Raw genomic sequence first — 27,909 nt, 5'->3', positions numbered from 1 at the left:
ACGCACAGGCAGAAGCACGTGCAGGACACAGCTGCGTACAGGTTTATTGTGGCTCTGGATGTGAACAGGGCTGGTGTGGCCAGCACCAGTGTGTGACAGTGGTGGAGGGAGTGGGGGGAAATGGAGGGGACAGGGCAGGGCCCAGGGAACCCCAGGCTCAGGCCGGGAGTTGGGGTTGGGGTGACCTCTGCCAGCCCTATCCAGAAACCTGGGGCAAGGACTCTGGAATGGGAGCTCCCTCTGGCTGGGCTGGACGAGGCAGCCATGGGTGGGAGGGGCTCACACGTGGGAGAAGGCGTGGCTCTTGCAGAGGGGCTTGTCCTTCTTGGAGTAGAAAGTCTTTCCTTCCAGGTTGATCTGGCATATCTGAGGGTCAAGCCACATTGGGTTGGGGGGTGGCAGGAGAGTCCCCTTCCCAACCTCTCATGAATTCCAGAGGCAGGGAGTGGGAGGGAGGCTGACAAAGAACACAGGACGAGGGGGCAGGACCCGAGTCCACGCTGGTGGGCACTCACCGCACACACGAAGCAAGTGTCGTGCCAGCTGAAGCCCAGCGCCTCCAGGAAGCGGTCCCCTGCGTCGATCTTGAAGTCGCAGCCCCGGCATTTCGTGCCAAACATCTTCTCATAGTCTGAGGATGGAGGCAGAGAGGAAAGGGGCCCTGGGTTCTCACCTGCCCCACACCCCACCCCTTACCTGTGCCCCCCTGCCCTGGCCCCCATACCTCGCTCGCAGTAGGGTGCGCCTTCCTCCATGTAGAAGGCCCTGTTCCGAATGGGCGTCTTGCAGGCCGCGCAGGTGAAACAGTGCACGTGCCAGGTCATCTTTAGGGCGTGCATGATCTCCTAGGAGGACGCTACAGTCACCGGGCAGCTTGGCCCCTCCTCTCCAGAGCTGGGGACACAGGAAGGCTGGCCGTGGGCCCTCTTCCTTCCCATGGTAAATGTTACATCTGCACACCCCCTATTCCCGCTCTACCTCCAGCCCTGCGATCTCCCACGGATGGCCACTACGCCTTTCAGATTTGCCACGTCCAAAGCTCGGCTCCTCACCTCTGTACCCCAAACTTGCCTCTCCCACAGCTGTCCCCAGCTCAGTTGACGGCAACTCCATCCTTCGAATCTGCTCAGCTGAGATGCCCCTCTTTCTCTCACACACCACACCAAGGCGGCCAGGAACCCCTGTTGGGTCCACCTTCATGCACCCAGATCCTGACCACTTCCCACTGCCTCCCTGATGCAGGATGGGAGCCTCGGGCATCCTTGGCCCGGATGACTGCACAAAACTCACCTCTGAGCTCCTCCTTCTGCCCCTAGAGATGGATGTCAAGCTAAACGAGTCCACGTTCCCCTCTGCTTGAATCCCTGCCTATGCTCCATTTCCCTCTGGCCTCTGTACCCTCTGCTCTCCCCACGTGGCCTCTTGGCCATGGTTGATGCACCAGGCATGCCGGTCTAGGGGCTTCACACCTGCTGTCCCCTCTGCCCAGACTGTCTACCCCAGGTATGTCCCAAGTCTCACACCTCACTGCTTCCAGTTTCTGCTCCAATGTCCCCTTCTCCAGACGCCTGTTCTGACAACACCAGTTAATACTTCCAATCTGCTCTTCCAGTGCCACATTCCTAATACCTTTAACTCTGTTCTCATCCCTCACCAGCTTTTACTGACACAGTACCAGGTGATTTACTTACTGTGTCTATTGCTTAGCATTCCCTCTCCTCCCTTCCTCCTGCTCAAATGTAAGGCCCGGGAGGGAACGGAACATGACTGTTCTAGTAGCTCATACACTGCAGCAGTGCCCACTCCTGTGGGTGCTCGTCAACAAATGTCCTGGGGACGAGGCCGAGGCGCAGGAAGGGTCTGTGCTGTCACCGGGCCCAGACTGTCAATCCTGGGGCCCCTGGGGCCAACCAGGGCCAGCAGCATTCAGATCTAGAGCGGGCAGAGGGCAGTGTGGGGCCTCAAGGTAGGTCAGATCTGGGGGTCCAACCAGACCCTGCTGCTTAGCTGGCTAACTTGGCCAACGGCATTACCTTCTCTTGACACTTGGTTGCTTCTCTTGTGAACTGGGAACCTAATCCCACCCTTGCAGGTTTTAAGGATGGCCCCACATTTGAAGCTGGGGGTCCCAGACCCTGTGCCTGCTGGGGCCCGGCAGTATACTCCACAGGGCAAGGTGTTGTTGGGGAGTGCCTGTTTCTGCCTGTAGGGATGGCACTGAGCAGTTCATGCAGGAATGCCTAGAAGGCTCAGGTTGAAATCTAGGTGTTAAAGTGAAATCTGATTTTCAAATATTGCCCATTAATTTACAATGCACACGTAGACCAAGCAGGACACGTGGGCAGCATCTTGGGTCTCCGACGGCCTGTGGGCGCCCTCTGCACCTCTGTCACATCTCACATATGCCTCACAACCACCCTGGCCAGGAAGTGTCTGCCACCATTTGAGTGAGGCCCAGGGAAAGTGACCTGCAGCAGGTCACAGAGTCAACAGACGGCAGAAATGGGTTTCATGCCCAAGTCTAGCTAGCGCCAAAGCTGGCTCTTCCCACTGCCTGGTGCTGCCTCTTTTCAAGAAGTGGACAAAGCCTCCAGGGGAAGGAACCTGGCTGCGAGCTGGTGGGACAGGGGGCTTGGGCAAGAGCGTAGGTAGCCCAGAGCAGAGTCCAGTGTGTGTGTGAGCGGGGAGGCAGCTTTCTGCCGGTATTCAGAAGAACCTGGAAGCCAGTTATCAGTATTTAATGCCCTAGTTTCCTAAATATGTCTGCCTCTCCCCTCTCCACTGTCCTGACCCGGGCCCCAGCAGCCTGTTCCCTTCTCCAGCTGTCTCCCCTTGCCCAGAGGAAGCTTGCTGCAGCACGGCTGACCTCATCAGCCCCAGCTCCCAACTCCTAACACAGCCCCCACTCACCTCTTCCACCTCATCTTGCACCCTTCCCGGGTGTTACCTTGTGACACAAGCTATTCCTTCTGCTTGGAGTGTTCTCTCCTGATCCTTCTCCAAGCTAATTCCTATTCATTTTTAAAGTTCAGCCTAGAGGCCACTTCTATCCATTCCTTCAAACATTTACTGATCACCTCCTCTATCTGGAGCACAGTATAAAGCAGACCAGCCCTGGTCCCAGCCCATGGAGTTCACACCTGGGGAAAAGATGGGACAAGAGGACTGTGGAATAGTGAGCAAACTGTGGGGGACTTGGTCTGGTGGAAAGGGTGGGTATCAGGGAAAGTGTTCCCGAGGAAATGTTAGGAGTCCCAGATGAGAAGGGGCAAGGTAAAGAGGGTGCTAAAATAGTATTCCTGGCAGAGAGGACAGACTGTGCAAGGGCCCTGTGGTAAGGGAAACAGCAACTGGCAAAATGAGATGGGCCACATGGCTGTAGCACTGGAGAGGGCCAAGTGGTGAGAGGTAACCCTTAAAAAGCACAGGGTTTCTGAGGGCTCCCAAACCTGGGCAGGTCCCCTCTAATGTGTCCCTCGCGCTGTGCAGCTTCCCTCCAACTCCACTGAAACAATCTGATTGCCCTCGGTTTCTCTCCCTATGCTGCATACTGATGTCCCAGGGCAGGCAGAGTTCTGAGCTCTGGGCACAGACGGAAACTGAACCTGTGACAGGTTGGCGAGGTAAGCTTCCCCCCACTTTCTCCCAGGGTGAGGTGGGGGCTTCCCAGAGTTTGTCAGGCCCTGTCCCTGCAAGAGGGGAAGCTAAGGGTCCCTGGGCCTCTGTGGAACATTAGCCTGGGCTGGGGCAGGAGAGGGTTTGCCACCCAAGGCTTACTCCAGGACCTGGGAGCCAGCCAGGCCCTATTAAGCTTGGCTCCTCATCTGTGGCCTGGGTGATAACCCTGTCCACTCAGGACAGGGGTGCAGCAGGACAAGACTGCAGTGTAACGCAGACAGAGCAGTCATCGATCAGTAGGGCCTTAATTTGTAGACGCCCAGCTCAAGAAAGGTCCTGGGATCTAGCCCATTCTCTTAGAACAGCCCAATGGGGTGTGGCCCAAGCAGGCAGGGAAACGACTGTGATCTGGGGCAAAATTCCCTCATCTAGAAGATGGGAATCCCACACTGACTTCCTATAGGACTGTGAGGCTGGACACCCCCCACACTGTACGTACCCCACAACACAGACTGTCAACACAAGGACAAAGACTCTGATAATATCCATTCTCCCTTCCTATCTACTGATATAATCTCCCTTTCTGGCTGGGTACATGGCTGCCCCAAATAGACTGTCTTTCCCAGCCTCTCTTGCAGCTCAGTATGGTCATGGGACTATGGTCATGTGACTGAGATCCAGCCAATGGGACGGAAGCATCAGGGTTGGGTGGCAGCATGTTCTCAAGATGGCTGCCATGGGCCTTCCATCCCTTCTTCCCCTTCCTCCTTCCCGTTTCATGTCTGAAACACGGCAGTTTTGGCCAAGGCTCATGAGGCATCTTGGACTAAGAGTGTTAAGCCTGTGCTGACAATGGCCAAGAAACAAGATACAGAAACCTAGATCTGCCCATTAGTCCCAGACTGCCCACCCCTGGACTTTCTTAGGTGGGCAATAAACTGCCGCTACTTTGAATTTTCTACCGCTCATGGTCAAGGTAATCCTTACTAAAATGAACATCACCACAGAACTATCTGGCCACATCTGGCAGCTCTGCCTCTGTATCCAGAAATAAGGAGAAGCAGGAAATGTCAGGAAGAGCCCAAGCTGGAAGTCAACGGTGCCCGGGGCTGCTCCAGCCCAGCCCTCATGCTCTGCAGCCTTGGGCAGTTTCTGCCTCTCTCTGGGCTTCAGTTTCCACATATGTGTGACACGAACCCCGTTAGCTTTCCACCTTGCCAGTTCTGCCCCCTTTTCCTCTAGCTGCATCCTTGACCACCTGATACCCTCTGAGTCCTCCCCACTTAGTATGAGCTCCTGGGGGCAGGGCCCAAACCTGTTCCCTCATGAGGCATCCTTGGGCATGGGGCACACTATCCGGCACACTGTCCACAAATAAACAGAACGAACGGGCGAAGGTAGATGGCCCGTCACTCTGTGCTCCTGACACACCGAGCCAAGTCCCAAGCCTGGCTCCCGTTGGCAGCTGGGCTGCCCTGCAGAAAACACGGCCAGGGTCTGCCACGTCTTTAGCCTCAGTGGGAAGAACAGGATTTTGAATCACAAACTTCTGTCTGGATTTCTGGCTCTGGCATTCCATAGTCCTATGCCCTCCAGGCGTGGTGAATTATCCTTCAAAGTTTCTGTCGTCTCGTGCACTGGAGGTGGCAGACACTGTGGGTCAGCCTCCTCAAAGCCTGTCATGACCCCCTTCCTTTCTGCCTTCTTCTCATGGAACATGAAGGCTACGATACCGGGTTTGCCAACTTCCCCTACAGCCCAGGTGCTCAGAGGATAACAAGTCCAAACACTGAGGGAAAGATGCAAGTTCCTGGTTTTTCTTCCAGAGTCAAAAGCAAAACCTTGTTAAAGTAATGCCATTTGGCCTTTCCCTCTCCTTCCCTCCTGCAACAAGAATGTAAAGCATGGGGCTTAAGTAGTCCTCGGGTAACCATGGTATGAGAGGGTTGGGGACAAGGGTCTACATGCTAAGGATTTCGGAACCAAAGGCAGGAAAAGCCTAAAGGCACCCTTGAGCTGCTGTTTTAGCCCTGGAATTCTTGTGACTGGAGTAAATAACCCCTCCTGCTGAAATCTCTGTAGTGAGGTTTTATTACTGCCGCTGACTGCAACCCCACTGACACAGCCACGAGGATCCACGTGGACCTCCCCTCTTCGGGTAAGGTCATCTTGTTTTATTTTGGGGAACCAATCCTCCCTCACTCTGTCTGTGGTGCAGGTGGGCCCGCCTGACCCCTGCTCCGGTGGGTGTCACCCAGGCCCGGCTAATCTGAGTCCTGCGGCTGGAGGCCAGAGATGGGCATGTGACACAAGCTATTCCAATGAGCATCAGCACTGGGACCCGTGATGCGTCAGCTGGCACGGGGTGCTCCTATTCTCTTTGTAGCGCTAAGCTGGGGACAGGTAATGCTGGAGCTACTGCGGTGTCATCTCTGCCGCCTTCTAAGGGAAAAGTATGCAGGGAACGAAGCCAACACAGACGGAAACAGCGGCAAGTGGTGGACAAAGTCCTCATGATCTCAGGACCCGCCTTGAACTGGGCCTGAAGCTAGTGCTGCTCGGGCTTTCTGAGTGTTTGAGCCGATACACATATCTCCTGCTTTCCAAAAGTTAACGATATACCGCTCACTTTTATGACAGACCCGCTAACTGAAAGAAATCTGAAAAGGAATTTTGCTTTTACAAAAAAAAGATGTGAAAGTGAAAAAGAGCGTTCAGTATTTGTTTTGCAGTGAGCCCTTATAGAGGCGGCACACACCCCTTACTGAGCAGGGGCCGCGCCCGGCTCCTTCCTGGGGAGCCACGCTCCGCGCCCGGCACCAGGTGCGCCCCGGCACCAGGCCGCCACAGCTCTGAGCCCTGTCGGTGGGCGTCTGCGCTTTATGTCAATTTACTTGGTGCCTCTGTTAGCAAGATGCGTCCTAAGGTACCAGAAAAGCCTACATGAGGTTACTGTTTGGGTCTGGGAACACTCAAATTTTCTTCCATATAAATTAACAGTTCTTGCTTCTTCACTACGCCATTTCGGCTTGTGAAGGTTTTCACAGGAATGCTCCACTTCCAGAGAGCCAGGGAAACCTGCAACACTCCTGCTCGCTTGGGCCCCTCTGAGCAGGACTTTGGTCATTGGTGAAGAGGATCTTGGCTAAGGCAAAATGAGGCTAATATGGCATCCTGTCTATTAAGATGCTGGGGATCCAGGACTCCTGAGGAGAGAGCCCCCAGGCCTAAGAGTTCCTCCACAGTACTCTCCCATGCTGACAGGTCCGATTCGCCCTCCCCCCCTTGCCCTGCCCACCCACCAGCCCCACTCACGCCTGTGATCTTCTTCTTGCACTTGGCACAGCTGGGTGCATAGCGCACATCATAGCAGGGTGGGCAGAAGATGGCACCCTTCTCCTCAAAGAAACCGCCCTCTTCCAGGACCTTCCCACACTGGCTGCACACAAATTCCTCGGGGTGGTATGCATGGCCCAGCGCAACCAGGTAGCGGCCCCTGAGGGGGAGGCGAGGGCAGTGAGAGGGAGTGTCCGCCAATTCTGTGTAACCTTACTGAATGCTTGTCCTGAAGCCTTGAAGGGAAATTCATTCTCCCCATTTTCCAAATAAAGGAGAAACAGGCTTGGGTTGGGAGGTGACCCAAGTGATGACACAGGGATGAAGCTGCACTGCTCTGATGACAAGAAACGGTGACAGGCAGTGTTGGGATGAGGGGGAGGGTTTCACTAGGTGGGGGCCGCTGACCCGGGCCTAATGAGACAAGCCAGAGGAATTGCTGCCCTGGGGGCAGGAGGCCCAGAGTGCCCATCGGCTCTGAAGACCAGTGGGTACTTGAGCCGACCTTGGTGCCCACTCTGTCCCACTAGCCTAGTCCATCTGGCCTGGGGAGGGGGTCCCACATGAATGTCTAAAGAAGAGCCTAAGAGCTGACGGGAGTCAAGAGCAGTGCGGGACCAGCGCTCAGAACTAGGTTCTCACGCTGACTCCGGGGGTGCTGTGTGACCCTGCTGGGCCCTAGGGAACAGTGGAGAGAGGGAGGAGCCTCAGGCCTGTCTGTTCTGAGAGCAGAGGTTTGGCAGAGACCAAGTGAACAGGAGGGAGAGCAGAGGGGCTGGGAGGGGCAGGCCTTTCCTGACCCAGAGAGTGGCCATCCTAGGGGTGCGGCTTGAGTGTGCTGCTGACACTTCCTCCAGGTCAGCAGGACAAACACTGATAGAGGCTGACCTGTGGTGGGGTGGGGGGAGGGGTGCAGGATGCAGAATCTGAGGACCTAGGCCAGGTCCCTGCCCCCGCCGCAACTGGGAACTGAATCCTTATCCTCCCACAGTGACAGGTGAGGTGAGTGGGGAGACAGTTGGGGGCGCAGAGGTTGGAAAGATGCCAGGGCCAGGCTTTAGGATGGGAAAGGCCAGAGTAGGAAAAGGGACAGGGCCACCCACCGGATGACCTTGTGGCAATGGTGGCACACAGGAGTCTTGCCATTGTTGCCACCACCTGCTCCTGTGCCCCCTCCGGCGGCTGCCTGCACGATGGAGGTGCGGTTCTGCAGAGGCGTGGGTGTGGCTGGCTGGCTGTGCCGGGTCAGCACTGTGCTGGTCTTGTCCGGGGCGTAGCGCTCAGCAAATGCGGGGTCCACAGCCCAGGGTGGGCGGCTAGTGGGGCTGGGGGTGGTAGGGCCTGCCGGGGCTAAGGAAAGTGGCTCCAGGGAGGTGTCCAGGGACCCCAAAGGTCAGGGGGTTGAGCCCAGGGCAGCTTGGAGGCCCTCCCCACCACCCACATGCCCCTGTAAGCTACCCACCCTTTCCCAGGCTCAAGCCCACTCTCTCTCACCAGGCCAGGGTTCCTGGGGTGTAGCTGAGGCTGGGGCTGGGACTTCTGTCCTGGGCACCTGGCTGCAAGATCTGCCATTCAAGGCCCTGTATGGTTGAGGTGCCTGGTGTGGCCCCACCCCCAACCTTGGTCCTGCTGGCCCCATGGGAGATGCCTGGGTGTGTGAGAGCTGCTGGGCTGGACTCCAGGCCCCACGGGGTAGGTGTGAGTAGGGCAGCTTCTAGCCAGGTTCCAGCTGGCAGGTCTGTCATACAGGGCTGGGGGGTGGAGCAGGGCACTCTCCCTTCTGAGGCAGTTCTCGGGGCTTCCTCATCCCAGAGGTCTCGCTCTGACGGCAGGGCCCCCTTTGCCAGGTACCACCCCTCATTGAGACCCAGACTGGCATGGCCCACACTGGGTCTGAACCATCTAACACCCCCACACCCAAAACACAAACCAAGCCCACAAAGATAGAAGGCAGAGGCAGAGGAAGCAGGGCTGAGAATGTTTATTTCCATGCTTCAGCCAGCACAGACCTGGCAGAGAGTAATACCATAGGGCAAAGAGGGAAGGCAGTGTCAGACAGAGCCAGGCCCTCTGCCAGGCCAGCAGGAGGCTCGGTCCAGGGGCAGAAAAGGAGGGGGTGAGGTAGGCGGAAGCTGCAGCGACCAAAGGGGGTGCCCTGGGTGGGAGGAACAGAAAGAGAGAGGCAGAGAGGGCAGCCGGCCGCTGAGGGCCGAGCTACGACTGCACGTTGAGCACGTGGGCAGAGCGCTGGTGGTGCCAGTCCCGGAGGCGGGTGTAGCGTGGGCTCTGCAACTCCAGGACATACTTTTCCCTGGGGGGCAGAGAGAGAAGGAGGGGGAAGTAGAAGGAAGGAGAGATGGAAGGGAGGGAAGATGGAAGGGAAGAAGGAAGGAAGGAGAAGGAAGGAAAACAGAGAGCCCTGGCTGGGGACCCTCAGGAGCAGACACAGGGCGGTGGCTGGAATAGGAGAGGCAGGAGGTGAGAAAGAGGGGCTACTGCCCGTCCTTTTACCTTGATTTCTTCAGGTGCTCCTCATCCGGGTCTTGCACTGAGAGGGCAGAGGCAGGCATTGACCAAGAGAAGACAGAGGGCCACCCCAGCCCTGGGCCCCGGCAGAAGGTCACAGGGCACCAGAGCAGGCTCCAGCTGAGCCCAGGCCCAGGCTGGGGGCCAGCAGGAGAGTCCGCCCTGCCCTGGGCTGGCACTTACTGAACTCGGTGCCCGTGAGGTGGGCAAGGATGCGGAAGGAACGGGACTGGCCTGTCCCGGGCCGAGGCCGCCAGTCCTCCGTGTCCTCCATCAGCCGCTGCTTGCTGGCGTCTGGGACCAGCGGCCGGAGCGGCTGTCTGTGGGGAGGGCGTGGCTCAGAACCTCATGCAGGGGATGGGCAGTGGGGGCAGCCCCTCCCAGGATTGGTGCATGTGGGTTATGGTGCTGGGAGAGTGGGGAAGGCAAGGCCCAGACCCTGAAGGGTGAGGGGGGGAGGGTAGCTAAGTGAGAGGAAAGGAGGGCAGCTAGGGTGGGGAGGGGCCACCGCCCAGAATGCCAAAAAGAAGGAAGAAAGGGACAGGCAGAGGGGGCTCACTGACTTGTCAGGGGTCTGCACCTGTGAAGGAAATAGACAGATGGACAAATAAAGGGACAAAGGGACAGACACAAGGAAGAAGAAAAATGGCAAGGGGTCAGAGTAGCCAGGGGCAAGGCTGCACTGAGTGTCTGGGGCTCAGTCGCCCGACACCACACCCCAACCCCGGGCCACCAGTTGGGGGGCGTCGCCTGGCTCAGAGTGCCCAGGTGGGCAATACCTGGGCAAGAGCCACACCCTCAGAGAGGCCCAGTGCCTACAGCCCTGCCCCGGCCGCCAGGGGTCGCTGCCGCACGGTTCCAGCCAGGCTGGGCGCAATGCAGACTGAGCAGCAGCGGGCAGCGGGGGCGTGGGGCCTCTGACAGATGGTGTGGGCGTGGGCGGTGGGTGGGCAGGACCGACGTACCCATTCTGCTGCAGGGCGCTGTCAGCGGGCAGGGGCGCCCCGAAGGGCCGGGCCGTCTTGTTGAGGGAGGCGCTGGGTGCAAAGGTGTACCGCGGGGGGTCCGCGGCAGGGGCCAGGGCCTGGGCAGAGACAGAGCCGGGCAGGGCAGGCAGGGGCGGGGACGCTGGGCCAGAGGGGGATGCCCCCTTGGCGTGGAGAGGACAGGGGTGCTCCAGCCCCACACCCACACATCTGACCGGAGGCATGGGGGCGGGGCCGGTGGGGGTCGAACTCAGGTTTCAAGGGGCCCCTGTGGGAGGGATGATCTCAGCCTGCGCGGGCCAAAGGGCAGACGCACGCGACTTGTAGCACAGGCCAGCGGAAGGCAGCGGACAGACAGGCAGACATGCGTGGTGCCCAGACCGTGCGGCAGCTCCCAGCCCGACTCCCAGTTTCCCAGACTCTCCCAGCTCTGGCCCCCACCCTCTACTTCCCGCCAGGGATAGGGGTATCAAGGCTCCTTGCTTCGGGGGAGGGCTAGTCAGCTCAACAGTCCAATCCAACCCCTCCCACCGCCCAGATGTCCTGCTCAGATGTCCTAGGCCTACCTTCTGTGGTTTGCTCTGAGCCAGCTGGGCCCTGGAGGGGAAGGGGAAGGGGTAACAGCAGGCCAAGCCTGAGGGCGCCCCCACCCACCAGGCAGGCCAGGGCCCTTGTACCTGCTGAGACCCAGGCTGAGGCGTTCCCCGCAGGCACGAATCTTGTTCTGGGCTTCAATGTGTGTGAGGCCCCCTGCATTCTCCCCATCGATGCTCAGCACCCAGTCACCCACAGCCACGCCTGCCTGTGCAGCTTTGCCTCCAGGAGTGAGCTGTGGAGAGATGCAAGGTCACGGGGGCGCAAGCCTCTGCAGCCCAAACTGAGGCCAACATTAGTCAACCCTGTTTAAGCTGCCCCACTTCTAGAACGCAGAGGCTTCTTCATTCCACGTATTTCGGGGCAGCTGCGGAACAGTAAAACAATCTGGGAGGGTGGGGTTCATCTGAACTTCACAAACACCCCAATCGCCCTATTTATTTAGTTGTTTGTTCACCTCCATGACCCTCCTCCCCACCGTGCAGAACTGCTGTGATGTCACCAAACAGCCACCTTCAGGTTAAGCCCCAAGCTTCTCAGCTCCAACCACAGCCTTTGAGCCCCCTGCTGGCCTCCTGCCCAGGCTGTCTCACCCACCTGCTGGCTTGTGCATATGGCCACTTCCTCCAGGACACTGCTAGGTGCTCTCACTGCCCTCTTACACTCCCAGCACCCTGTCCTGCGGCCATCTGCAGGGATCTGCCAGGACCCTCTGAGAGCCAGGGATAGGACCCCCATCATCTCCAGGTACCCCATGAAGTGACTGAAGGGGCCCAAGGTGTCAGCTGGGGCTGTAAATGAGTGTCACCCCGAAGCCTTCAACTGCCACATCACCCTCTTCCCCAGTCCTTTGGGCTCTGCCTTGGGAATCTCTGGTTCCTGTGGCAAAGGAGGGGTAATAGTGGGCTGGCAGTAATGGTCACCACAGCATGAACTGAGACTGTCATGAAGAAACCAGGACTTGGCCTTGAGGTTAGGAGGGGCTATCAGCTCTTTGAAAGCCCCTGTGGGGTATTTCCCAGAGCCCTGATAGAGGTAACCCTGACAAACCCCACTGGGCGCTCCCAGCCCTCTAGTCCCTCAGAAAGGGGTGGTGCAGCTGTTCGTGGGTCTAAGCCCACAGAGCTGCCTGCACATCTGGCAAGGGGTGTGGCACTAAGTACACTTCTATGGGGAAGTGCCGGAAGGCCAATTCACACTTCACAGGTTGGGGGTATGACTGCAAGGCTCCTCAGGAGGGCTGATGCACAGACTGAGTTGAGGCAGGGAGAAGGGAGGTAGGAGGTTCTTGAGAGATATGCAGAAGGCAGAGAGACCAGATGCAGCACTGGGGCAAGAAGGGAGAGCTGGCTCTATTTCATGCTTGGGAGGTTAGAAGGGCAAGACAGCTGGGTGCCTCCTTCATCTGCTAAATGGTAAGATGAGCACCTGACATTTATGGAGAACCTAGTACTGTCACGTGCTAATACTGAATCTTCCAACAACCCGTAGAGTGAAGTCTGAGATTACATGCATTTTACACACGGGGGGAAAAAAAGAGAGTTTATGTAACTTGCCTCAAGCTGCTCAGGTAGCAAGAGGCAAGGCCAGGTCTGCCACTGACCCCAAGGCTTCACTACACTAGGCTACCTCTGCTGAGTGCTGGGACCCAACTCAGAGGTCAGCCTACCTACAACTCCCTAAACCCCTGGCTGGGTCTGGGGCCTAGATCTCCTCTCTTGATTTCAGTTTAATCCAACGACCCCCTATAACGAGCATAGAGAAGGGACACCCTTGAAAGGAAGTGACTTACTCAAGGTCATGGTGAGTCAGTAGAAGGGAAACCTGGTCCAGCCACTCCCTACCCACACAAGCTGGCTCCTGGGAGGTGTGGGCTAAGCCTGAGGTAGAGGTCTTGGGGGTAGGCAGGAGCAGCTGGCTCCCAGTGAGGAGTGGGGATTTAGGGACTACTTCCTTTCCTGAGTGAGGAGGACAGGAAGCACCAGAGGGATAGAGTAGTCCAAGAGGTGGAGAGGGAAGCAGGAGAAAACCCTGGGTGTGGGGTGGGGGGCTGGAAAGAGAAGCAAGGAGGCCTGAGGAGTCAAGGAGGGGGAAAGCCAGAGAGCTGGACACTGCAATAGGGTGGGGGTGAGTCAGCCTGAGGGCTCTAATGAGCAGCCCAACCCCCAAGTCTCAGACATTACCTCATCTCCCAGGCCTGGGCCCATAGCCAGCCTAGCCCCTCCCTCCTCCCTGGGGTCAGGGGAGAGGGAGGGGCTGGCCCAGCTCAGAAAAGACCACCCCACCCGCCCACCCACCAGGGCCTAGATCCAACTCCAGTGCTGGACTCAGCCTATGGCCCCACCCACAGCTGGGGCTACTAAGCTCAGACCTAGAGTGCCCCCAACAGGCCACATCTTAAAGTCCATCCCTCAGGCTATTATGTTGCCCATCCTCATCAATGAAGAACTGAGTCTCAGAGCCCAGCCAAGGCCTACCGCTCCCCAGCCACACTGGCTAGCACTTTCCCAGAGAGGGGGCTATAGAATACGTTTCCAGGGCTACCAAGGCTTGACAATTGTGGAGGGGTGGGTTTGTGTAGTAGGGGAACCTAAGCTACCCAGATGGCAGGACAGTTTCCAGGGGAACCCCATGGAAAGGTCCCTGGAAAGAACAGTGTCCACCCACCTGCCCCGGCCACCAAGCCCAACTCCCGTAGACAGACTTGGCCTTGGGGCCCCTCTCAGGCTGGGCAGTGCCTGGACAACCTTCTGGCCCCCTCCAGGCTGTGCTTGCCTTGGGCTTCCTGCCAACAGCTGCCTGCCCAGTGGGCGCCTGGGTGGGCCTCTCTGGAGATGCGGATGTGGGGGCAGGAAGTCCCCGCCCCCTCCTGACCCCCAGGCCACAGACACCAGTCCGAGGGCTGGCCTCATTCTCTCTGGGCACCCTCTTTGTGTCCTACAACTGACCCTACAGTTGGAGCCATGTCCTCGTGGTCACCAGCTGAGAGGCCCACCAGTGGCACTTAGGGGTTCAGACCTCAGCTTTTTTCAGCTCTGTGGACTCTAGTCACCAGCTGGCCATCCCAGCATGGGGTTGCATTCTTGGGCTTATAAGGCAATCCCCCTGCCACAGGGAGGAGCCAGCCCCCAGCTCCGCCCCTACCAGGGCAGGCCCTCAGGAGCTGAAGTTAGAACCCCAGAGCCCCATCCCACTCCCCCGCTTTGGATCAGAGGCCACTGCATCCTGAATAGAACCAATGGGTGAAGATGGAGAAATCTCTCAAAGGCTGGAAAGTGCCCCCTCTCCCCACCCAACTGCAGACCATCCCAGTGCCTGAATTCAAATCCCTGCTTTGCCAAGGAATCACTGTAAAGGCCCCTCTACCTCTCTGAGCTCTGAGTTCCCTTATCTGGAAAAACAGGATGACAACTGCTAGTCCCTGGGTGGCAATGAGGCTGAAGTGAGATTCTGCAGTCAGTGCCCCGACTGGGGCCTCGCTCCAAGCATTGCTCCTTCAAGCAGCTTAGATACTTCCCGGAGACCTCAGGCTCCCTTCCCGCAGAATGGGCATCCCCCTCGGGCCTCAAAGGTGGCCCCAGGAGCTTTGTGGAATGGCATCAAGTACAGGGCAGTGCTGGGGAACCGTAGCTGCTCCTCTCCCAGTACCCACCTAGTTGGGAGTCTTTGTGGGGCGTGTTCACCACATCTCTGGACCTGGCTACCTCCAGCTCAGACTCCTCCCATCACCCACCAGAGGCCTGAGCACCCAAAGACTACTGGGGGAGCCCCTCCCCCAACGTTGGCTCACCCTGGAGATGGAGAGGGGCACATTGAAGTCCTTGCCTCCCTGCAGCCGAAAGCCCCAAGGTGCCGGCCCCTCCAGCACCACCTTGAAGGACTCCATGGTGCCTGCTCTTGGGAGGAAAAAAAAAGGTGAGTGGACAGCATGGTGGGTGTGCAGGCAGGCCCAGCTCTGGACACTAGCCTTGGACTGGTGCCAGGCAGACACGAGCAGCCGCTGAACTCGGCCAGGGCACTGGGAGGCGGGCACCTTGTCAGGTGTGGCTGGGTTTCTGGCTGGCAGACCTCACTCTGGAAAGGCAGAGGTAACACCCCCCACCCCCGGGGACTGGGATGATGAAGAGTTCCCCTCATTCAGTGTTGAGGTTCTTTTCATTCAGAAATGGGCCGCAGGGCTAATTTGACACGGCCTCCCCCCAAGCCAGCCTTAAGCCTCGGACAGACGGCGGGTGAGTCAGGGGCCGGCGCTCCTCTCCCCCGCCCCCAGGTCCCGACAGGCAGGCCGCGCTGAAGCCTGCTCGGACTATATAAGGCGTGTAAGCTGACACTGCGGAGCCAGCGGAGCACACGGGGGCTCGGGACGCGAGGGGGAGGGGTGGAAAGGGAGGCGGCTGGAGCGAGTCCTAGCCATTCCCGGACGGGTCGGGGCTGATGAGGACTCCCGGACGCTGGGGGCGACCGGGCGGGGCCATAGCCCCTATGGAAATCGGTGAGGACTAGGACCCCAAAGCGTGGCCAGGTAGGGGATTCATTCTGGAGCCCAGCTGGGGTGGTGCCTCCCATACAGGCCTAGTAACATCCCGACGTGACTCAGTTTCTCCCGTCCTCCGCCCGGGCCCCATGCATTGGCCGAGTCCCGGGCGCAGGAAGCAGCGCAGGCGCCAATCGGCCCTGCCGCAGCCGGCTTCGCCGCAGGAAGGCGGGGGCGGGGGCGGGGGCGGGGGCAGGGGCCCAGGATCGCAAGAGGAAGCGCAGCGCTGGCCCCGACCCCAGTACCCTCCGTGGTCCCCAGAAGGCTCTTGCCCTCAGCCTGGCCCAGCCCGAGATGCCCCGCGCGGTCGCCAGTACCTGCTCGGCCCCGCCGAGGCGCTGCTCGGTGGCTGGCCCCAAGGAGCCGCGCTGGGATCGGCCACCCGTGTTCTGACCCCGCCCCCGCGGCCGCCGTCCGCTTTGAGCCCGCGGAAGGGGGCGGAGCCAGAGGCCACGCCCCGTCAACGTCACGCCCGCGAGCGGCCTCTCTACGACTGGGAAGCCCCACCCAAGCCTTCCGCCCGCCCCGCCCAATCACGAAATCCCGTTTTGCTTTGAGCTGGAAGGCCGGGCCTGCCCGGGACCACTCGATGGGGCGGAGCCTGGGCGGGGTCTGGGCGGGGTCTGGGCTGCAGGTCGCCTCGTCTAGGAGCCCGCTAGCAGCTCGCCCAGCCCCTTGCGCCATCCTCTGGCGGAGCCGAAAGAAAGCGGCCTTCGAAACCAAACAGACCTGGATATCCCGAATCTTAGTGTCCTCCTCGGAAAAATGGGACGATAATACTCGCTTTGCAGGTCCATCGTGAGGATAGGCATTGTTTGGCATAAGGTGCAAGCCATCGGCGTCTCCCGAATTTCTAAATCGGAGGGACTTGCGGGTGTGGAGCACCTCGAGGTGGAGTCAGTTGAGGTGGGGACAGAGGATCTTGCAGCTAGGTCTGTAGAACCCTCTACAGAAGGCAGAAAATAATGGCAGGAGCGGACAGAGTTGGAGGGGTCCTGGCTTGGCTCTGAGCCTGACCCCAGGCAGCCAACAGCCCTCTGTCCTGTAATGACTCCACACTGTTGAAATGGTGTGTTGCCTGGTACCCCACTCCAGAGAAGGCAGCGCCTGCAGTGGGGATGTAACAGGGTGACTCTAGCAAGGGTGTCAGAGTCCCCACTTTGTCCCTAGTGGTCATCCTGGGCAGCTAGCACAGCGGGCAGGGGAAACAGCAGAAATGGCAGCGTGTGGCTGAGTGAAGAGGCGTGTACCCCTCAGCTCCTCCTAGGGCATGGCTGCTGCTGTGCCCCCCTCTGCCATCATCACATCGCTCTCTTCTTGTACATCATTTCCTCACTACACAGACCACTGCAAGAGTCATCTTTAAAGAAATCCTCTCTTGACCCCACCTCCCCTCCAACTATTGTTCTTCTACTCCTTTTTTTAAAAATAGATTTTATTTATTTATTTGAGAGAGAGGGCGTGTGAGAGAGCCAGCCCGAGCAGCGGGGAGGGTCAGGGGGAGAGGCAGAAGCAGACTCCCCGCTGAGCAGGGAGCCCAACGCAGGATTCAATTCCAGGATCCTGGGATCATGACCCGAGCTGAAGGCAGATGCTCAACAGACTGAGTCACCCAGGCGCCCCCTATTCTATTCTTTTTGAGAGTAAAATTTCTCAGAGGAGTTGTCTATAGCCCTGTCTGCACTTGCTTTCCTCCTGCTCTTTCTTGAACTCACTCCAGTCAGGCTGTTGTTTCCACCAGTCCTCTAAATTAATTCCCTCTTCTCAGGGTCTCCAGTGACCTCCAAGTTATCAAGTCAGTGGTGATTTGTTAGCTTTCCTTTTATCCTGCCTGGGAGTAGCACTGGTCCAGGTGTCCTCCCCCTCGCGCTTGGCTTCATGCCTCCTCCTGCCACTGGCTATTCTTCTCCACCTCCTTTGGCAGCTCTGCCTCTGCCGCCCACCTTGGCCATGAAATGTTCCCTGACTACATTAATTCGCTGGGACCCCATCTTGTCCTGTGACTATCAATAACACCTACATGCCAAGGACTCCCAGGTTATCTGTCCAGTCCTGACCTCCCCACCCCCAAACCCCAGGCTCTACTATCCAACATCCCATCCAACCTCTGTTTGGAGGTCTACTAGACATCTCACCTCATCATATCCCAATTTAAACTTGTGATTTCCCACCTCCCTAACTTCGTCCTCACCTTAGGAAATGGCATCACCATTCATCCACCTGACCCAGTAAAAACTATGACATTACCCTTCCTTTCTCTGTTATACCCTAAATTCTGCAAATTTCACCTTCAGAATATGTCCCACATCTAGTCACTGCTGCCACTGTTGTCCCAGCCAGTTGTCTTGTGCCCGGACACCTTAACAGGCTCCTGACAGATCTTCCTGCTTCCAACCTTACCTACTCCAGAGTCTCCACGCAGCAGCTGTGATATTTTTTAAGCGGAAGTCGCACCACTTCACCCTCAGCTTTTAGCATTCCAGTGGGCTCATGGTGCACTTGAAATAAAACAAAGGTCCTCACGATGTACATGACATTAATGAGCTGATTCTACCTCCCACCGCTCCCATCCTTGCTCGCTCTACCCCAGCCACTCCAGCCTCCTCACTGTTCCTGCAACACATCAAGCACATTGCTGCCTCAGAGATGTTGCACTTGAAGCTCCTTCTGCTCCGAAGAGTTTCCCCTGATACGTAAACAATAGGCTCTCTCACTTTGTTCAGATCTTTGCTCAGCTGTTGCCTCCTCCAAGGGGCCTTCCCTGATCACCCTATCTAAAACAGTAGCCCCTTGACATGTCACTCGCATTGGGCACTTAGTCCCTTACCCTGTTCTATTTTTCCCCAAAGAACTTACTGTCATCTGACTGTGTCCACCATAGCACAACCGCACCATCTGACATTATATTAGGTGCTTGTTTCTTCATTGCCCTTTGTCCTCATTCGAATGTCAGTCCCATTAGAGCAGGGATTTGCCTGTCTCGTCCACCATTTCCCCAGTGTTTGTACACAGTGGATGTGAATGAATAGATGAAGGAAGGATCGAGAAAGTGAAACAGCAAATGAGTAAAGGAACAAGTGGCAGCCTGGGGGTCCTGGCAATCCTCCAGCACAGGACTCCAGGGCCCCATTCCTTGGCTTGTGCAAGGCTTAGGCCTGGATGAAGCCACCAATGTTTCCTCGCAAAGGCAGCCCAAGGGGAGGAACAGGCCCCAGGCTAGGACACAGAGCCCCCTAGTGTCTAGGACAAGTGCAGCTCCAAGGCGGGGCCCTAGAATCCTGGAGATTTGCAAAGACTTTCTCTTTTATAGACTGGTTGGAATCTCACAAAAATCGCTGTAAAGCAAAGAGGCTTAGATTTGTAATAAAAAAGCATGCCAGAACAGAGACCCAGAGTCCTAGGTTCCAGTTCTGGCCATGACCCTAATTCTTTGGGTAACCTTCAGTGTGTCCTGGGATTTGCTGAACTGTCAAGGGCTGGCTTGCCACTGTGGGGTGACGGGGTCCTTGCTGCAGCCAGCTGGACTGGGGAGCATCCTGGCCTTAGCTTGCTTTATGCAGGCAGCCTGACTGATCATGGGAAGACTTTCCCTGTCACAGGGAAGACATCCCCCCTCCCCGACCCATCAGCGGGGCTGACATCTACCTCCCCCTAAATCTAACATCCTTCCAGGCTTTTCCTTCTGCAGCCAGCACTGGGCAGCACCCGCTGCCCATAGCCTCCTTTCATACATTGCATTTGGAGATGTCTTTCAGACATTCAGAATCTAGTGTGCGGTTGGATTCTTAAATCTGGACTTCAGGGGGACAGGTCTGTGCTGAGATGTACCTGTGGGGGCCGTGAGCATTTAGGTGGTCTGTGAATCTGGAGACAGAATCGGCTCACTTCCAGCAATGGTTCTGCACCTTGGACTCACACTGAAATCACCTGGGAAATTGAAAAACTGGGCACTGGTGCCCAGTCCCCACCTAGACTGATGAAACCTCAGCCCCAGGTGTGGACATTTTAAAAAAGGCTCCAGGTGATTCTGTGTGCAGCCAGGGTTGAGCTACACTGTGTCTGAGGCCAAAGCCCCAGGCAGAACTCTGGCAGACGAGGTGCTGGCAGAGGCTGGGGAGAAGAGATCTGTGAGAGGGAGAACCCAGTGAAGACGGTGTTTTAGGGAGGGATGTCAAATGCTGCTGAGAAGTTGGGGAGACCACGTTGCTTTTGTTTTGGGGAACAAGGAGGTTGGTGACCCTAATAAGAGCGATGTAATGGATCAGTGGGGCCCACGGGGAGACTTGGGTTGGCTAAAGGGAGAATAGGAGAAAGTGGAAATGAAAGTAATCAACAACTCTTTTGAGGAGTTTCACTGTGAAGGGGAAAAGGGAACGGGGAGGTGGCTGAAGCAGAATGTGAGATCAAAGGTTTCCCTTAAAGATGTGAAATTCTGGAGCATGTTTGCATGTGGCTGGAAAGGATGATGGTGATGGTGGAATTCATGGGCTGAGGAGAGGGGACAGCTCTTTGCCAAGCTGTGAGGGGAGAGGAGCTGGGGTCAGAGCATGCGGGTTGGGGAGCAGACGCTTCTGTCATTGCAGGGCAGGGCGGACACGGTGCAGCTGCTGGTGCGCTGGCCAGTGAAGGGTGGGAGGCTGAGGGGGCTCACTGCTGTCCACTGCCATCTCTCCAGGATACCTTCGAGATGAGAATGAGTGGGGATGAAGAGGAGAAGGTGAGAAGGTCTTGGGATGTAGGATCTCTCTGGAGAGCCTGTCTGAGTTTTGAGATCACATCGCGGGAGAATGTGGTCAGCCTGGCTGTGTGAATGTCTCTGGCCATGGGCAGCTGCCAAGGGGAAGGCATGGAGGGGAGTTGGGTTCCTCCGAGGCTGGGCACTTTGCCAGACAAATAAGATGGAAGAGGAGAGGAGCACAAGGGGGTTGCCCCATCGGCGGAGCAAAGAATCGAAGTGGGACGAGGATGGCGTTGCGGCGAGCAACTGCACAGACGGCAAGGAAAGGGTCATGTAGGCCAGTGTGGTTGGAGAGGAGCTTTATGGGCCATGCCAGAGGAAGTGGGCTGGAAGGAGCAAAGGAGGCGGCCAGAGGTGGATGCTTGGAAATGAGATTGCGGAGAGGGATCATCACTGTCATGAAGAGGTTCAGGATGTGCCGATGGCATGGGTGGCCAAGGCAGAGTTGAGGTCAAGAGCATAAGGGGGGCAAGGTTCTTGGGGGCATGCTGCTTTTGTGCATGGAGGCCTCAGGGATGGTGACAGGAGTAGTGTGAGGGCACCAAAGTCTTCAAGACACTTGCTTTATTTCCCTCTGGAATGTGAGGTCCTTGAGAACAGAACCTCACCGAATCATGGGCGCCTGGGCGGCTCAGTTGGCTGAACATCGGTTCCGGCTCAGGTCACGATCTCAGGGTCACGAGATCAAGCCCCGTGTTGGGCTCCGTGCTGAGCATGGAGCCTGCCTAGGATTCTCTCTCTCCGCCCGCCCCCTCGCGCCCCGCTCACACACTCTCTCTCTCTAAAACAAAAAAACAAAAACAGGACCTCGCTGTCTTGAGCATGGCTATGTCCCCAGTGCCTGGCACAGAGGAGGCAGGCAGTAAAACTCTAAGGAATGAATGCATGCTTGGTAAGTAATTTGAACTTTATCCTTGACAGTTGAGGACACTGAGGCCCAAGGTTCCCCAGAAGTGTCTGCATAGTTTTGAGTCTTAGTGGGAAGCAGGCGGTATTTTGGTTGTGCAAATCTTTGAAGTCCCTTCCACCTGCCCTTCCCTCACCCCCACCCATTACCTCCTCCCCCGCTCAGGCTACTTGGTCACCAGTTGGGCTCCCTCAAATTTGTTTTGCACACTGCTCCTTCCATAATCTGACCCTGTCTCTCTGCTGAGGGTGAGACCAAGCTCACCGCAGGGTGCTCAGGCCTCTCAGGCTTGGCCACCAACTCCGTCAGCCCCGTGCTTTTCCCTTCATCTCTGGGCCAGTGCAGAAAGACCTGGGGCTTGCTGCCCACCTGGTAAGGCTCCGCCTGTCCTTCACACTTAACTCAGAGGACACCTCACCCGTAGGCAAGCCCAATTTCTCCTCCTGCCTTACTGTCGCCGTCATTTTTGCTGCACAGGACTGACTCCATGGGCCATCATTATCTGCATCCCACCCATCTGCTCAAGTGGACTTGAACGCACGGTCGCAGAGGTCAAGTCCAGGTTATATGGATCCCTGGAACCCAGCACTGGGCCCTGGTGCGTGCTGGGTGCATGGGAGTGAGGGTCTGTGTGTCTGTGTGCCTCGGTGAAGGCCGCTGCCAAGAGCCGAAGGGAGGAGCTGTACACCACGTGCCACAAGGTGGGGCCAAGAGCAGCGCTGGGAGGTTTATTTCCAGCAAATCTGTACACTGTACAGGGGGGCTGGGGGCGGCGGGGCACAGGAGGGGTCCTCCTTGGCCTGCCCGCCTTACCCCCACAGGCCAGAGTGGAGGCAGGGCTGTGTCCCGGATGTCCATTGTTGGCCCTGGGCCAGGAACATCAGAGCGCCTTTCTCTCCTGTCGCAGAGCCACACAGAGCTTTCAGTGCCGGTCACAGGGGGCTGGGCCCTTCTTTCGCTCACGGCTCAGCAGCGTCACCAGCTTGGCCTTGAAGCCCGTGTGAGCACTGGGGCGGCCAGAGCCCCCGGCTTCATCACTGTCACCGAGCTCCAGTTCCAGAAGCCGCCGGTACTGGGCCTCCAGGCTGCTGTCGTGTGCAGGGCCCGGCCAGCCCAGGTCCTCACTGTTGTGGTAGATGGGGCTGGCCAGGGGGCTGCGGCGGCTGGGACCCTCCTGCTCAGGGTCCCTCTCCCTGGGCAGCACGGGGCCTGCCTCCAGCACGCATAGGTTCTCGTAGAGGTGCTCGGCATTGCTTGGGGGCCCACTGGCCCGCTTGCACACTGATGCATAGAGCCCAGACACTGGCTCATCGTGGGGCACTGGGCTCAGCAGTGGGGGCAGGCTCTGGGGGCCAGGCTCAGCCAGGCGTGCCCTCCAGGAGCTGGGAGTCTCCAGCCCCGGGGGCACCTCCCGCAGCTCTCCCGGTGGGTCCAGTGAGGGCAGGGAGGTGGCCCGAGGCAGGGGACAGGGCCGGGGCCCAGCCAGCTCTGGCAGCCGTTCCCGCTGGCGGGCAATGGCAGCGGCTACGGCCCTGCACAGGTCGAGGGCTCGGGGGCTGCTGAAGGCGAAGAGACCCTCACCCGAGTCACAGCGGCGTCCAGCTTCAAAGGAGAACACGTCCTGGACACAGGATTGAGGGTGGTATGGGTGGGTTAGCAGCGGAGGAAACTAGGCACCCCTCCACCTGCCACCCTTCCCAGCAGGGCACTCCCTGCACCTCACCTTGTCAGAGCCGAACTTGCGCAGGAAGCGGTAGGGCCAGGTGTAGAGGGCCTGGGGGCTGGAGGGTTCCCTGAGGTGGATGGTGTCTTGGCCTAGCAGTAGGAGGTAGGGCCCCTTCAACTGGCAGCGGGTGGCAGCCTCGGTCCTCTGCACCACCACTGGAAACTCGCCCACTGCAGGCAGGAGGGTGGCAAGGGTATCAGGTATAGCCCGCATGGGTCCCCCAAACGTCCCAGGCCTGGGTGGAGGACGGCTGAGGCTGTCCCCGTACCTCCCTGACTCACCTTCCTGCCAGGAGGAGTAGATGGAATTCTCCTCCATGGGGACCAGACCCCTCTTGGAAGCTTCCACCTCCCCTGGGCCTGAGGAACATTCCCCTGTGCCCTGGAGAATGAAAAAAGGTCAGAAGTTAGAGCCCTCCCCCTCGATCTTCTTTCCACATCCTTTCCCTGGGGCCAGTAACCCAGGACTCCAGGCCAAGCAAGAACATCCAGGGACCAGGGTGTTACTTCCAGTTCTGCCCCTGACACACTGCACGACCACAGAGACCCCTCTGTTTCCCCACCTGTGGCCCCCCAGCACCCCTTTGAGGGTGCCGAGAGTTGTAAAGTAGCAGCACACATGAGGAGGTCCCCACTGCACTTGTCTTGGCCAGGGTCTCCCTGTGTATTGTGTCCCTTACAGCTTGGAGTGCTAAAGGTGCAGGAGCTTCAGGGGTGGGACATGCAAGTGAACTGGCTTCTCCATCCTTCTCCAGGCCTCTTTCACCATCTCCCCTCACATCCTTGGAGCCCTATCAGCACCTCCACTGCAACCATCCTGGCCCACAGTAGCATGGCCAGGGCCACTGCAGCAGCTTCAGCCACTGGTCTCCTTGCTCCTGTCAATTTCCTTTTTTTTTTTTTTTTACTTTAAAATATTGTGGCAGGGGCGCCTGGGTGGCTCAGTCAGTGAAGTGTCTGCCTTGGGCTCAGGTCATGATCCCACAGTCCTGGGGTCGAGTCCCGTGTTGGGCTCTCTGCCTCTGCTCATGATCTCTCACTCTCTCCCTCTCTCTCTGTCAAATAGATAGATAGATAGATAGATAGATAGATAGATAGATAAATAAATCAATCAATCAATAAATAAATATAAATAAATAAATAAAATCTTAAAAAACATATTGTGGTAAAATACAGAACATAAAATTTACCATTTCACCATTTTAAAGTGTGTAATTCAGTGGTTTTAGTATAGTCACAAGACTGTGTAATGGTCACCTTTATCCAGTTCCAGAATTTTTTCATCATCCCACATGGAAACCCGTTAGCAGTGACTACCAGCCCCCCCAGCACCTGCTGCTTTCTGTCCCTGTGGATTTGTCTATGCTGGACGTCGCACACAAACAGAGCGGTTCTAGCATGTGGTCTTCTGCGTCTGGCTCCTTCTACTTAGCGCAATGTTCTCCAGGTTCATGTATGGTGTTAGCATGTATCACTACCTCATTCTTCTTTTGTTTATGGTCAAGTACTGTTCTGTTGTATGGATAGACCACATTTGGTGTATTTATCAGTTAACAGACATTGGGGTTGTCTGCACCTTTGAGCTATTGTGACTATTGCTGCTCTGAGCATACTCCTACAAGTTCTGTGTGAACACCTGTTTCAATTCTCTTGGGTATACACCTACCAGTGGAATTGCTGGGTCATATGGTAACTCTATGTTTAACTTTTTGAGGAACTGCTAGGCTCATTTCCTTTTGGTCCATCATAGAGCTCTCAGTCCCTGGCGCCCCAAAGAAACCCCCTCTCAAAAGCATCTCCTTTCACTCAGAATAAAACCCCAAACTCTGAATGTGGCCCAAAGTAGTTTCAGTTGGCTCCCACCAAACTCTCCACCTTTGCGTCCTCCTGGGCTCCCTCCCACTCCTTACCCTCCAGCCATGTTGGCCTTTCTGTCCCTTTAACACACCATGGCCTTTGCCCATGCTGCTCCCTCTGTTCGAGACACTCCTCAGACCTCAGTGTCTGGGTCACTCTTGCCTCAGATCTTTGACTGGTGGGTTCTTATTTGTCCTTGAGGACTCACAGCTCACTGTCCCTTCCTGAGAGGACTTCCCATCTAACATCCTGCCATTCACGCCTGGTCCCACCAGCTTTCATTTTCTCCACAGCATGAACGGCCATCTGAGGTTCGCTCTGTGGACTTCGGGGCTATTGCCCCAAAGGCTCGTGGGTACTTGGCAGGTACTTGCTGAGTGACAGGATGTGAGGGAGCATGGAGATGAACAAGGTTGGGGATCAGGTGGCCCACCTCTGGCCCCTGGATGCCCTGCCTATGTGTCTTTTTTTTTTTTTTTAAGATTTTATTTATTTGACAGAGAGAGAGGGAACACAAGCAGGGGGAGTGTGAGAGGGAGAAGCAGGCTTCCAGCTGAGCAGGGAGCCTGATGCGGGGCTCGACTCCAGGACCCTGGGATCATGACCTGAGCCAAAGGCAGACATCTAACGACTGAGCCACCCAGGCGCCCCCCACCACCCGTCTTATGCTCACCTGGAAGGCCAGCTGGCAGATGGGGCCCATCCATTCCTGGCGATGCTGTGCGGCCAGTAGGTGGCTTCGCTCTGTGGTGGTGAGCAGGAAGGCACCAGTGTCTTTGGGACAGCTCTCACCGTCAGCCGGCAGCACAGACACGCAGTCAGCCAGGCGGATGACCCGCCGTTCCCCACGTCGGCTGGGTCCTGCAGACCTGTCACCTGCTGGCCCCAGGCCACCATCCCGGACCTCCCAGCTCTCCAGCCGTGCCACACCTGACGGGCTTCCTGCATACAGCAGACCCCATACCTTCCGCCAGGACTTCTGTGGGAGACGAGGATGGGGGAAAAGACTCTTGGGTGGCTGTTCGCCCTATAGCTCAGCTCAGCACAAGCTGCCCAGCAAGAGCTCCTGGCCACCCCGGCTGGCCTCCACTTCCCCCAGATCCTCAGGGCCCCAGAGAAGGAGGCCCTGCCAGGGCCAGCCCAGCAGGGGGAAGAGTCTGTGCTTGGGGCAGGCAGCTGTGGGTTCAAATCCACCCCACCAATTGCCTAACTGTGACCCCTACGAGGACTAGTGCCCTCATATCTCAAAAGCCATCAAAACGCAAGGTTGGGGCTTCTGGGTCATGCCTCTGAAGTGGTCAAAGCAGACCACCTGACACTACCATTATGTTGGGGCCCCCAAGCCCCCCCCCCCCAAGAAAAGGTCACTTGGGCGATGGGACAAGAGCTGAGGCAGGAGGGAGGTGTCAGTCTCACGGTGGCAAGGAAGGAAACATGCAAATAGCGTAAAGCAAAGGAAACAGACTGTTTATCTGCCTGGGCAGCAGCTGCAGCTGAGCTGTGAGGGTGCAGGGCCTGCTGCCTGCGGAGGGATGTAAACTCCCCAACTATGTCCCGTCACAGGGCTGGGAGGTGCTGAGCCCTCTTCTGCAGGGTGGGGCCCCTCCGACTCAGCCCCGGCCTTCTCTACAGGGGCCTTGGTGCTTCTACTGCACAGGGCAGAAAGCTGTTCAGGTAGCCAGCCTCTCAGCTCTGCCCTGCCCTAAGGTTTGGATTCTTAGATCCTTCCCACTCTTGGCTTCCCCATCAGTAAATAGGGCAGGCTCTCAGAAAGGCCCACTCAGCCCAACCCACTCAAGCTGAGAATGGGGCTCCGTCCTACTCCCCAACACCTTGGTTGCGTCCCCCACCCTGACTCCTTCCCCATTCTCCCAGGTCCTGGTGAGCTGAGGCTGGGGCCAACGCCTACTGTCCTGGGCAGCTGCCTGGCAGCCGGGGTCCCCACCTTGCCGAACTTGACGTGCTGCTGGTACAGGATGCCGTCCTTGATGGGAGTCTCCAGAGGTTCCATGGCCGCCGCCAGGCCCCAGGACTGCCACTCCGAGGGCCCGAGGAGACTGGTGACAGGCCGGAGGGGAACTCCTCACACTTCCCCTTCTGGCCACTTCCCCCTCCCTCTGTCCAGAGAGGCAGCTGCAGGGCTGGGGGGAGGGGAGCCTGTCTTCAGTAAAGGAGCTAGGATAGGGGGTGGGGACATCACGTATTTCTTCCTTGGGGTCCAGCTGGCCCAAGGTGCCCACGTGTGCCTGGCAGGGGCCTCAGAGCCCCAGAGGGCAGCTGACCTCTGCCTGCACCTGGGTCAGCTGGCTGTGAGTCATAAGCTCCAACCTCTCCTCTGTGCAAGGCAGTCGGACACCCCGGCATCTGACATTCCCGCAGCCCTGTCCCTGCCCCAGGACCTCCTCTAGCCACACTGGCCAACTCCTTGCTTTCCTACTTTTGAGCCCTGGTTGGTACCCTCTCAGGCCTGCTCTGCTTGTCTTTATCTTGGAAATATTTCTAACATTCACTTGCTCTTCTCTGTCTTCACAGTCTCTGTCCATTACCAGCCTCTTATCTCCCCTTTGAACCACTGCCCCACAGGGCCCACTGTGGTCCTTTCCACCAATTCCAAACCCCTCTGACTCCCCCCTGCCCTGGGGTGTAGCCTGGGCTCCTCAGGCCTGCACTCAAGGTGCTCTGTTGTGGCCTCCACCTCCCCTCAGCCCAGTCTATCCAGAGAACCTCTTACCACCATGCCACTTGAGCACTGGGCTGCCTCTTCCCCTGGGAGGCCCTCCTTGACCACCCCCCACCGAGCACAAGGGCCCCCACCAGTGAACCTGTCCTCAAGGCTCGGCACAGTCATGTGAGCGTGGGTGGCACGCCCCCAGTGGGTCCCTGGAGAGCTCACATGCTTTGTAAATTTGCTTCTTGCTAGGCACCTATTTTTTTTTTTTTTTTTTGCCTCACCTTGTTGGAGGCTACCATTGGGGCTCTGAGAGGGAGACAGCCTCCTGTCACTCATTCAATGCCACCTTTAGGAAGGCATGTGTAACCAGGCTGAGCAATACCATTTGGGGTCACATATGGGATGTGGGCAGGAAGT

General features: G+C 57.5%; 2 protein-coding genes and 1 long non-coding RNA gene across 16 annotated transcripts; 1 reads left to right on the top strand and 2 right to left on the bottom strand.

The window, feature by feature from the left end:
* Positions 1 to 19: 19 nt before the first annotated feature.
* Positions 20 to 16,026, bottom strand: PDLIM7 (PDZ and LIM domain 7). Of its 14 annotated transcripts, none has more exons than XM_045794803.1 (14): positions 15,912 to 16,015; positions 14,851 to 14,956; positions 11,144 to 11,295; positions 11,033 to 11,063; positions 10,446 to 10,564; positions 10,040 to 10,060; positions 9,664 to 9,800; positions 9,466 to 9,502; positions 8,449 to 8,534; positions 8,058 to 8,304; positions 6,934 to 7,114; positions 725 to 845; positions 516 to 631; positions 20 to 366 (listed from the first exon to the last, which is right to left on the bottom strand). In XM_045794803.1, exons 2-14 carry the CDS (start codon positions 14,944 to 14,946, stop codon positions 280 to 282), a joined length of 1,431 nt encoding a protein of 476 aa, XP_045650759.1. In that variant the 5' UTR covers positions 14,947 to 14,956; positions 15,912 to 16,015; the 3' UTR covers positions 20 to 279. The 14 variants fall into 14 exon arrangements, 13 of the variants coding, with proteins under 13 accessions (XP_045650759.1, XP_045650905.1, XP_045651032.1 ...); XM_045794949.2 differs by having other exon boundaries at positions 8,449 to 8,519; XM_045795076.2 differs by having other exon boundaries at positions 8,449 to 8,510.
* On the top strand, positions 15,453 to 27,335 carry LOC148108833 (uncharacterized). The gene is made up of 2 exons (XR_015726824.1): positions 15,453 to 15,582; positions 26,697 to 27,335. It is a non-coding gene; the product is annotated as an uncharacterized LOC148108833 (long non-coding RNA).
* On the bottom strand, positions 21,947 to 26,901 carry DOK3 (docking protein 3). Its single transcript, XM_045794671.2, has 5 exons — positions 26,767 to 26,901; positions 25,495 to 25,800; positions 23,247 to 23,346; positions 22,963 to 23,135; positions 21,947 to 22,860 (listed from the first exon to the last, which is right to left on the bottom strand). The coding sequence occupies exons 1-5, from the start codon at positions 26,830 to 26,832 to the stop codon at positions 22,162 to 22,164; spliced, it is 1,344 nt and encodes a 447-aa protein (XP_045650627.1). The 5' UTR covers positions 26,833 to 26,901; the 3' UTR covers positions 21,947 to 22,161.
* Positions 27,336 to 27,909: the final 574 nt, after the last annotated feature.

The sequence above is a fragment of the Ursus americanus genome, chromosome 15 (genome assembly GCF_024610735.1).
Source record: "Ursus americanus isolate L20-20 chromosome 15, mUrsAme1.1.p, whole genome shotgun sequence".
Lineage (NCBI taxonomy): Eukaryota > Metazoa > Chordata > Mammalia > Carnivora > Ursidae > Ursus > Ursus americanus.
Note: the sequence above shows the minus strand (reverse complement) of the source record. Positions and strands in the feature narration are given on the sequence as shown.